The following is an 11,609-nucleotide window of genomic DNA, read 5'->3' as shown; positions in this document are numbered from 1 at the left end:
AGCCTGACGTCACAGCAACGGAGCGAGGCATCATGGGAAATGTAGTTAATGAACAATCACAATCAGTAATAATTACGAATAAAACCAAAATCATTTTATTTATTATTAAAGACTAACCGGTTAACATCAAAGCTAAACACTACAACCAAACATTTATAACAATGCAAAACACAACAAACAAGCATATTTATTTTTTAACATGTTTAAAGCTACAAACTTAGAAATGAATCCATTTATTTATTTGTATGAGTATATAAAATATTAACAATAAAGGAAATAAAAAAAATGGCACATTTCAAATTATTTAAATCAAAAAGATAATTACATACTAAAAAGTTGCAAAAGTTTGGTCACTCCTGGAGCAAGTTCTCTTCTCTTATGATCGTTTTCTACACAATTTATACATATTTACTTTACTAACTGTAACATATTGGGGAAAACATTTAGGTTCATTATTTCGAAAATGTAAATGAATCAAATAAACAGTAATTATGCATTAAATGTGCTGACATTTGTTCCTGTAAATGATGTTTTGAATTTAAAATCAACAAAACATCATTTGACCGGTAGTGTCTACACTTTTTGGATAATACTGTATAATGTTTTAGAATTAAATGAAGGTGTGGATAAATATATACAATAATCTTACTAGTCATGAAGATTCTATTTTTAATTTGTTTGTTAGTAAAGTTATTATAATATGATAATAACTAACACAGCACAGAGCCGCTCTCAGTTTGATGGCATGAGCAGGGTTGGTGGGTACCGAGCTCATGTGCTGTCTGTTATAGTTATAATAGGAAAGGCAGGTAGGAAATGAAACACTTCCTCTCTCAGTCTGGATTAAAGTCTGCCAGCGCACCTGTTATACCCACCTGATCCATCTGTACGGGTTCATAAGGTCATACAGGTGAAGGAACAAGAGCAGGTGAGGAAGGATTAAAGCGCTGCAATACTCAGGAATGTGGGATCAGTGTCTGAAAGCATCGTCTGCCAAAACCAGGAGGAAATGAATCCTGTCAGGCTCAGTGCCCACAGTCTCACCATGGAACAGGGTGGCACACAATCACCTGGCAGCTCAGAGTGATGAAACTGTGGGCCAAATGTACAACAGGTGAGATCGAGACACTGAGAAAAAATCTCGATTAAATAATAAACAATGATACGTGCATTTCTCAACCTGATCTAAGAACATATTATTATAAAAAATAAAAATAGATTTTTAAAAAGTCAGCCAGCACATCATTTCTTTTATGCAGGAAGATCGTTCAGACTTTTAACCTCTGAGGGGGTTTTACCTAAAAACTGTAAATAATTGTAAATAAGGTAAAACGGTCAGGTGTTGAAAGGAACATAAAACCAGTCCTATTCTCACCATCGTACTGTTTCATCCAAATGAGCAAAAAGAACCCAGAATTAAAGACTCAGCAAAAAGCAAATCAGTGTGTTCAGTGCAGCGTTACGCTGTGTGTGTGTGTGTGTGTGTGAGTAAATGAATCCATCTGTGATAAAGCTCTTACAGGACCAGTATTGTTCGAGTGTACACGGTTCAGTCCCTCTTTGTGGGAACAGTGGGAGCGGTGTCAGGTTCAGCTGGATATCACATTTACCACAGCTCTCGATACATGAAATCTATAACATAAATGCTATTGGTTTGATGAACTGGTGAACTCTACACAGATGTGTTATTGAAATCCTGTAGTTTCCCTCTGTACAATCAAATTCAACAATTTTTCATTTCATTTTGATTAGTTGCTTGATCCTGGTCAGGGTCGAGGCGAGTTCGGTCCACTGTGAAACACTGGATGCAAGGGAGGAACACCTCGAACACGGCACCAATCTATCACAGGGCTTTGGTCACCCCTACATGTACCCAATCATGTTTTTGAATTCGAATCTCAGTGTTGGTGGGCTAGTGTAATAGACCGCTGTTCCATTCGATAGCCCAACTCCAAAAATGTTATGTTTATTCTTAATGCTCAATTCCTTCAGCTGTGAATGTAAAATCACAAATTTCTGCTTTGCTAAACCTTCTTAAGGTTTATTTATAATCACTAAACAATCAGATTTTAGGTGTTGAGATTGAACACAACTACTTCTGGATTCCAAACCCCAAAAGACAACAGAGAAAATAAATGTGATGTAATATGAACACAAAATTTATTAAGTACATAATATAATATTAGGATTCATAATATGAACATGTTATATGATAATAACGGTAATTAACTTTATCTTAGTTGTTCCTCAGTAAGTCACCAGTTAAATTGTCTGTCATTAAGTCTATACGTAGATTGATATTCAATATAAGGCGTTTTTATTTAATATTTTTATGTTTCAATGTAAAATACTATAAAATTATTTAGGATTAAAGTAAAACATGAAGCATCATGTTAATGTTTAATAGACACACGTTTAATGTACGTTTCAGATTAATCATTAATAAAGATTAAATAATTGACTTAATTAATGTGATATTTCTCTGTTTCTATTCTCCATAAACGATGGCAGCAAAAATCACAAATATTATTGGATAACCCTACAATTCTTCCACCTGAACTTTACCTCAGTTCTTCATGGTTTAAACAAAATGATGAATAAATGTGAGAGAAGCAGTGATGCTCTCTCTCTCTGTGTGTCGCTCTCTCTAATATATATACAACCCCTGGCAAAAATTATGGAATCACCACTCTTGGAAGATGTTCTTTCAATTGTTTAATTTTGTAGAAAAAAAATAAATCACAGACATGCCACAAAACTATCATTTCTCAAACTGTCAACCCTCTGGCATTAAGAAACAATAAAAAAAGAAACAAATATAATAGTTGTGATAAACAATTGCTTTTTTTTTAGATCAAGTAGAGGAAAAAAATATGGAATCACTCAAATCTGAGGAAAAAATTATGGAATCATTAGAAAACACTGCACCATTATTACTTTGTTGCACCACCTCTGGCTTTTATAATGGTTTAAACTCTCTGAGGCATGGAGTTAACTAATGACAAACAGTATTCTTCATCAATCTGCCTTCAACTGTCTCTTGCTGTTGCCAGATCAGCTTTGCAGGTTGGAACCTTGTCATTGACCATTTTCTTCAATTTCCACCAGAGATTTTCAAATGGATTGAGATCCGGACTATTTGCAGGCCATGCCATTGACATTATATGTTTTCTTGAAGGAAAGTTTTCACGTCCTTTGCCCTATGGCAAGATGCATTATCATCTTGAAAAATGAAGTCATCATCACCAAACATCCTTTCAACTGATGGAATAAGAAAAGCGTCCAAAATTTCAATGTGGACTTTGGCATTTATTGAAGACCATCTCCCCTGTGCCTTTACCCGACATGCAGGCCCATATCATCAACAACTGTGGAAATTAACATGTTTTCTTTAGGCAGTTATCTTCATAAATTTCATTGGACAGACACCAAACAAAAGTTCCAGCATCATCACCTTGCCCAATGCAGATTCGCGATTCATCACTGAAGATCACTTTTATCCAGTCACCCACAGTCCACGATTGCTTTTCTTTAGCCTACTTTAACCTTGTTCTTTTCTTTTTAGGTGTTAATGGTGGCTTTTGTTTGGCTTTTCTGTATGTAAATCCCATTTCTTTTAGGTGATTTCTTACAGTTCAGTCACAGACATTGACTCCACTTTCCGGCCACTTGTTTCTCATTTGTTTTGTTGTGCATTTTCTGTTTTCAAGACATATTGCTTTGTTTTCTATCTTGATGCTTTAATGTCTTACTTGGTCTACCAGTATGCTTCCCTTTTACAACCTTCCCATTTTGTTTGTACTTGGTCCAGATTTTAAACACAGCTTACTGGGAACAACCAACATCTTTTGCGACATTCCACAATGATTTATCTTCTTGAAGGAGTTTTATAATCCTCTCATTTGTTTCAACTGACATACAGTGTATCACAAAAGTGAGTACACCCCTCACATTTCTGCAGATATTTAAGTATATCTTTTCATGGGACAACACTGATAAAATGACACTTTGACACAATGAAAAGTACTCTGTGTGCAGCTTATATAACAGTGTAAATTTATTCTTCCCTCAAAATAACTCAATATACAGCCATTAATGTCTAAACCACCGGCAACAAAAGTGAGTACACCCCTAAGAGACTACACCCCTAAATGTCCAAATTGAGCACTGCTTGTCATTTTCCCTCCAAAATGTCATGTGATTTGTTAGTGTTACTAGGTCTCAGGTGTGCATAGGGAGCAGGTGTGTTCAATTTAGTAGTACAGCTCTCACACTCTCTCATACTGGTCACTGAAAGTTCCAACATGGCACCTCATGGCAAAGAACTCTCTGAGAATCTTAAAAGACGAATTGTTGCGCTACATGAAGATGGCCAAGGCTACAAGAAGATTGCCAACACCCTGAAACTGAGCTGCAGCACAGTGGCCAAGATCATCCAGCATTTTAAAAGAGCAGGGTCCACTCAGAACAGACCTCGCATTGGTCGTCCAAAGAAGCTGAGTGCACGTGCTCAGCGTCACATCCAACTGCTGTCTTTGAAAGATAGGCGCAGGAGTGCTGTCAGCATTGCTGCAGAGATTGAAAAGGTGGGGGGTCAGCCTGTCAGTGCTCAGACCATACGCCGCACACTACATCAAATTGGTCTGCATGGCTGTCACCCCAGAAGGAAGCCTCTTCTGAAGTCTCTACACAAGAAAGCCCGCAAACAGTTTGCTGAAGACATGTCAACAAAGGACATGGATTACTGGAACGATGTCCTATGGTCTGATGAGACCAAGATTAATTTGTTTGGTTCAGATGGTCTCAAGCATGTGTGGCGGCAATCAGGTGAGGAGTACAAAGATAAGTGTGTCATGCCTACAGTCAAGCATGGTGGTGGGAATGCCATGGCATGAGTGCAGCAGGTGTTGGGGAGTTACATTTCATTGAGGGACACATGAACTCCAATATGCACTGTGAAATACTGAAGCAGAGCATGATCCCCTCCCTCTGGAAACTGGGTCGCAGGGCAGTGTTCCAGCATGATAATGACCCCAAACACACCTCTAACACGACCACTGCTTTATTGAAGAGGCTGAGGGTAAAGGTGATGGACTGGCCAAGCATGTCTCCAGACCTAAACCCAATAGAACATCTTTGGGGCATCCTCAAGCGGAAGGTGGAGGAGCGCAAAGTCTCGAATATCCGCCAGCTCCGTGATGTCGTCATGGAGGAGTGGAAAAGCATTCCAGTGGCAACCTGTGAAGCTCTGGTAAACTCCATGCCCAGGAGAGTTAAGGCAGTTCTGGGAAATAATGGTGGCCACACAAAATATTGACACTTCAGGAACTTTCACTAAGGGGTGTACTCACTTTTGTTGCCGGTGGTTTAGACATTAATGGCTGTATATTGAGTTATTTTGAGGGAAGAATAAATTTACACTGTTATATAAGCTGCACACAGACTACTTTTCATTGTGTCAAAGTGTCATTTTGTCAGTGTTGTCCCATGAAAAGATATACTTAAATATCTGCAGAAATGTGAGGGGTGTACTCACTTTTGTGATACACTGTATCTTGTGTTGGAACCATGATTCATGACAATCTGCTTTGTGCAACAGCTCTCCGAGGTGTGAGCACTCTTTTTAAACTGAAGAATAATTAGCAAATCTGATCTGCTGCAGATGTTTTGTTTTTAAACTGCAAATTACAGAGTGATTCCATAATTTTTTCCTAAGTTATAATGCAGTACTAATAATCAGTAGTTGAGGTTTAAGTGACTGAAGTGAGTCAGAATGTTTGTTCATTAAGAACATTTATTATAAGAAAAGAGGAAGAAAACAGAACATTAACATGCAGAACATAATAAAGATGATGGCATGATGTTTTGTCATTCATCTGTGAACACTTTCTGTACTGTGAGCATCTGTAGCATCTTTACTGGATAGAAAAGCATCATGTTCATATCTCAGCTCCCTGATGCTCCTCTGGTTCAGCAGAACTGAATATGATGAGGTGATTATCTCTCCTGTATCATCCAGTCGTTGTAGTAGAAGAACCGTTCCTCATGTAGATGAAACGTCCAGCAGAAATCCAATATCTGGATTATTTAATGAGTTTGACTTTGTCCTTTACCATCCTGAATTTGGGGTTCTTGAGTTTCTTGTTGAAGAGAGTGTAGAGTTCCTCCTCCGATTTATAATTCCTCTCTCCACTGTAAGCACAATACGCTGATAATACCTACACACACACACACACACACACACACACACACACACACACACACACACACACACACACACACACACACAATTACTGATTGCTGGTATTAAGATCAAGAAGAACTATTTCCAGCCATAAATAAATCCATTACATTTAAACATGTGGTTCTGAACATTATCACTCATCCAGCGCCACCTGAGTGCTGTGAGCGTTTACAGTGTTTATACCTTCTTGCGGAGCTTCTTTACTGAGATTCCTTCTTCAGGTGCCTGACGTAAAACCGCCTTTATCGTCCCCTTCCAATTAAACTTTTCTACAGGAGAAACAATGCACATGGTACACAGTGATGTGAAAAAGTAACTGCACCCTCAACATGTCAAGAGAAATATTTCAGTGCAGGTTTACAGATTTAAAACTCAACAAATAACCAACACACACACACAAATTCCTCAATATTTAGTATTAGTACCTTTACTGCTGGACTCCTCATTCACTTCCTGTTCATCATCCTCAGTGTTCTGACTCTCTACTACAGAAAACCCAGAATTTTTAGAGTCGACATGAAAGCAAATTATCACAAAGCAAAAAAATAATCACAACAACTTTGCTCAGTTATAATTGTGTCTAAATAATTCTGATCCACTGAAACCGTTTTACCTTCAGATTTCTCCTGATTCTTTTTCTTCTTCTTGATTCTCGTTGTGGTTTCCTCCACGTTCTCTTCCTCCTCACACTCCTCCTCTTCTCTATTCCTCTTTTTCTTCTTTCTCTGTCGTTCCTCGACACCGTTCTCTCCATCCTGCTGGTTCTCCACGCCACCGTTCTCTGTTCTTTTCTTTTTCTTCTTCTGCTGTCGCTCCTCTTTTCTTTCTCTCTTGTTCTTTTTTACCTGCTCAGGTTTCTGGAGCTCGTTCTGCTCCGCTGGAGCTTCAGTCTGCTGGGGATTATTAGCGGTTTCCACTCTGTTAGTCTGCTGCACATGAACCTTCACACACACAACACGTCAGGATGAACAGTTAAACAAACAAGCGTTTGACTGATGTGTTACATTTAAATGATTTAAATGTTTTGTCATCGTCATCAGTATTTTACATGAAGATTTGCATGTGTGTAAATCTGAGAGAATAAAAATGATTTTGTAATTTTTTTTTTACAGATTTAGTGATAATGGAGGTGAAGTGTGTGAGTGTGTGTGTGTGTTACTCACATTGGTGTCAGTTGATGAGAAAATATCCCACACTTGGTCCTGCAGGTTGGCGTCATAAATCCTCAGACTGTTCTTCATCCAGTTCTACATCACATAACATTTACAATCAGCAATGTATGGAATCACACACACACACACCCTCTGACGTGTGTTACCTGAAATTTGGCTTTTTTGCGGGGAACGTTATCGTAGGAGGCGACCTGCTGCAGCACCGACCTCAACCTGCCATTAACACCTGGTTTACTGAGCATCTCCTGGATACTCTACACACACACACACACACAGGTTAGGTATTAACATACACACCCTTGGCATTTCATCATCATCTCTGGTCTGAGCAGCTCTTGTGCTGTTGTAGCCACCAGGCCTGACTAGACGAGCTGTGTGTGTTTAAGTGTGAGTGTATCCGGCTGTGATTGGTGAACATTGAGTTACTGACCTGGATCCACTGCTGCTGTTTAACGTCTCCTTTATTAGCTTTAGCTTCATAGTTCTTTCCACCATATTTCTGATCCTCACTGATACACTTCATGTGGCTCTTATAGTCATCACCCCTGCAGAGAGAGAGAGCAGCACTGCTTCACTCATATTTATTCATCAGTGTATTTTAAAGAAAGAAGTATGTGCTGTAATCATTCAGTCATGGGGGGGGGGGGGGGGGGGTGTTTGGGGTGAGCTGTGATGTAAATGCGAGTACTTACTGGAAATCTGTTCCACAGTCGATGCAGGAGAACACCCGAGCTCCTCTGCACATCCCCACATGTTTCTGGATCTGAGCTCTCTTCAGAGACTCTCCACACCCGTTACAGGTAAAGAACACCATCCTACACACACACACACACACACACACACACACACACACACACACACACACACACACACACACACACACACACACACACACACACGGCAATAATTTGAACACCAACTGTAAAGCACCATCAAACAAAACATTAAGGACATGATGCACAGCAGCATGATGAGTCCTCACCACTGTGGAAAATCCTGCTAAATCTGAGTGAGCAAGTGAGCTACAAATAAGATTCATAAAAATACTTAACTTATAATACTTTATTCATAAAACGAATATAATAATAAAAATACAGTAGGTGGTTTAGTTGCTCTGAATTACACACGTGGGCGAGCGAGTGTGTGTGTTAGTATCCCTGCATTGTGAACAGGGACCCACAGCAACCCTGACCAGGACAGAGAGCTTGATGAAAATAGAATTGTTACAGAATATTGTTGTTAGTTTTCCTCTCTCAGACTTTATTGAATATAATGTGTTTATGCATCAGATCATCACGATCATTATGTTTATATTTTACTCACCTTTATTTAAAGTCCTCTGTTAGTTCTAACACCTCTGTTTATTTATCTAACCACTACAGGTAATCTGATTAGGTCTGATTACTCTCGTGTATCTGCGAGTCTCTCAAATATAGAAAAATTATTTATAAAATCACGAATTAAAAACTTCTGTTGAAACCACGCCGGCGATCAGGTGCAGCACTATTTACCTTCCGTGCAGGAACACACACCTACATTATTGTTCCTATACAAAAACTGTAAAGTGTGCGCAATAGCGAATTATGAAAAATATTCACAATAAACATGATTCATTAAATATAATGTAGTTATTATAACATGAATAAACCTTATAGCTCGCGTTTATGTTATTATATTAATAATATTTAAAGGTAAAATCTAACAGAGGGCGTGGCGTTTCTTTAGTGACGTCACAGGCATCGAGTGACTGTACAGGAAAATTAGAGACGAGAAAAACACAACCGGTAATAATCTTTATATTTTATTTTAGAATCATTATAGAAACATGTGATATTAATTATAAGTGAAGACGTTAATCATTATCATAATGATTCTGTGTTTGATCTGAATCTTTAAATCAAACTAGCTCTACTTTAGCGTTAGCATGACACGCTAAAGCTGTAAGCTAATTTTCTCCTGGCAGGTCACTTCTAACTGTTTCAAGCTGCAGTACAAAACAGGATCTTTATTGTTATTATTATTATTATGATTATCTTTATTATTATGATTAATATTATAACACAGCTCAGCTGGTGTGATTTACCCTGTACATTTTTCACATTATATAAGAGCAGTTACATGCTGCAGCTTAGGGTGACATCCAGCAGGGGGCGCTGTTCTGTAAAGCTGATAGTTGTGTTTGAGCAGACCTGCTTCAGTACACTCGGTCCCTGGTCTAGAAGGGTCTGATGACAATAAAACAACAACTAAATGTGGTTTGGCAGATTTAAAAGCATCACCGCCCCGCTATGGTCGCAGGAGGGCTGGGTACTGTTATGCACCGTGTGTTCTTGTACCGTTTGCCACGACCAGACAGCAGGAGTCGCTGTTGCAGCAGAAAAAAGAAGAAACTTTATCCCTCCCACCTTCCCTCTCTCAGACACACCCACGTCTGAACACCCGGCCAGGCTAGTAGCTCCACTGAGACTCGAACCACAACAACAACAACAACATTAGAGCTGAGGTGTAGACGTGAGCGCTGAAACTGTGTGAGATGTTTATGAATGATAGGATGAAGCTGATGTGATTCTGTCTTTTGCAGCTGTGTGTGTGTGTGAGTGTGAGTGTGTGTGTGTGTGTGTGTGTGTGAGTGTGAGTGTGTGTGTGTGTGTGTGTGTGATGGATGGCCTGTATACACACAGTGTGTATCTGCTGCAGGAGTTACAGGAGCAGAGGATACAGGGGTTACTGTGTGACTGTACTCTGGTGGTGAAGACCGTGTGTTTTAAAGCTCATAAGAACGTCCTCGCCGCCTTCAGTCCATATTTCAGGTCTGAAGCTTCTGAGTCCTCAAGGAGTCCAACCACAGAATAAACACTCCTGATAATTCAAAGTGTGTGTGTGTGTGTGTGTGTGTGTGTGTTAGATCTCTGTTCCAGAACTCTCCGGCGGTGAAGAACGACGTGTTTCATCTCTCTATTCAGGATGTGGGGGGGATCGGACAGATTCTGGATTACATGTACACCTCCCACCTGGAACTGAACCCTGATAATGCACACACACTCCTGCACATAGCACAGAGTCTCCAGGTACACACACACACACACACTCCTGCACATAGCACATCATTGTTATTATTATTATTATTATTTATTAAGTTTATTATTTTATACACCGTTGGTTTTTTTCAGGTCTCTCACATCGTGAACATGTGCACATCGTACCTGAAGCCGGTGACTCCGCCCCTGTCTCTACCTGAGTGTGTCTTAGGAAGCCCCCTACCTGCTGAGCCTGATTTTCAGATCCCAGCCCCAAACCACACCCCCGATCCCACTGTCCAATACAAACAGCCTCAGCAGGCTCCGCCCACTGGCAACCTGGAATCGACCAATAGTGTTCCAGTACACGGGTACAAGCTACGGAACTACTACAGCAGACAGTACTTTAAGAAGAGTTCTCACTGCCCTCTGGTGGCCGAGGAACAGAATCACATCAATCAAATCCCTCCGAACACGCCCTCAAACACAGACAACCAATCACTGCAACCTGCCAATCAGACACTGCCACGCCCTGCTGAGCCAAACACGACGCAGACACTAACGTGTTACCCTAACCCTATTACTCCCCATTCCTCCTCATCCTGTTTCAGCGCCCTGATGACCCCGGCGGGGGGAGCAAACAGCCCCCCACTGACGCTGCACCCTAAAAAAGCCGTCTACCTCAAAAAGTTTAATTACTATGTTTTAGATGAGGGGGCGGAGCCAGAGGGTCCGATAAACAACTGCAGTTCAGAGAGAGACCAGCAGGTGGAGGGAGAGAGCAGAACCAAACCGGTCAGCACACACACACCTGAACCACAGGAGGAACCAGTAGAGGAACCAGTGGAGGAACCACAGGATGAACCGCAGGAGGAACCACAGGAGGAACCGGTGGAGGCACCAGTGGAGGAACCAGTAGAGGTTCCAGAGAAAGATCCAGAGCTCAGTGCAGCATCTACTGCTACCACCGCAGAGAAAGAACAAACACACCCAAAACCTACAGACAGGTCAAAGGTCACAGAGCAGAGAAACAAGTACTGCTGTGAAGTGTGTGGCAAAATCTTCAAACATCCGAGTAACCTGAAACTACACACACGCTCACACACAGGTATAGTACACACACACACACACACACACACACACACACACAGGTATAGTACACACACACACACACAC

The 11,609-nt window shown here is 40.4% G+C and overlaps 3 protein-coding genes across 4 annotated transcripts in view; 1 reads left to right on the top strand and 2 right to left on the bottom strand.

Annotated features, from left to right (window-relative positions):
* Positions 1-5,774: 5,774 nt before the first annotated feature.
* Positions 5,775-8,230, bottom strand: lyar (Ly1 antibody reactive homolog (mouse)). 2 transcript variants are annotated; one of them, XM_063018544.1, is made up of 8 exons: positions 8,109-8,230; positions 7,847-7,961; positions 7,563-7,670; positions 7,408-7,491; positions 6,858-7,185; positions 6,670-6,729; positions 6,428-6,513; positions 5,775-6,218 (listed from the first exon to the last, which is right to left on the bottom strand). In XM_063018544.1, the coding sequence occupies exons 1-8, from the start codon at positions 8,228-8,230 to the stop codon at positions 6,084-6,086; spliced, it is 1,038 nt and encodes a 345-aa protein (XP_062874614.1). In that variant the 3' UTR covers positions 5,775-6,083. The 2 variants fall into 2 exon arrangements, with proteins under 2 accessions (XP_062874614.1, XP_062874615.1); XM_063018545.1 differs by having other exon boundaries at positions 6,670-6,726.
* The window catches only part of slc2a9l2 (solute carrier family 2 member 9, like 2), a 45,813-nt gene continuing 42,346 nt past the window's right edge, over positions 8,143-11,609 (bottom strand). The window contains exon 17 of the mRNA XM_063018542.1: positions 8,143-8,231. Coding sequence (XP_062874612.1) covers positions 8,211-8,231 — 21 coding nt within the window. The 3' untranslated portion in view covers positions 8,143-8,210. The remainder of the gene's footprint in view (positions 8,232-11,609) is intronic.
* zbtb49 (zinc finger and BTB domain containing 49) overlaps positions 9,141-11,609 on the top strand; it is a 5,844-nt gene continuing 3,375 nt past the window's right edge. The window contains exons 1-4 of the mRNA XM_063018537.1: positions 9,141-9,200; positions 9,998-10,226; positions 10,322-10,484; positions 10,587-11,541. Coding sequence (XP_062874607.1) covers positions 10,075-10,226; positions 10,322-10,484; positions 10,587-11,541 — 1,270 coding nt within the window. The 5' untranslated portion in view covers positions 9,141-9,200; positions 9,998-10,074. The remainder of the gene's footprint in view (positions 9,201-9,997; positions 10,227-10,321; positions 10,485-10,586; positions 11,542-11,609) is intronic.

Source organism: Trichomycterus rosablanca, chromosome 22, assembly GCF_030014385.1.
Source record: "Trichomycterus rosablanca isolate fTriRos1 chromosome 22, fTriRos1.hap1, whole genome shotgun sequence".
NCBI lineage: Eukaryota > Metazoa > Chordata > Actinopteri > Siluriformes > Trichomycteridae > Trichomycterus > Trichomycterus rosablanca.
Note: the sequence above shows the minus strand (reverse complement) of the source record. Positions and strands in the feature narration are given on the sequence as shown.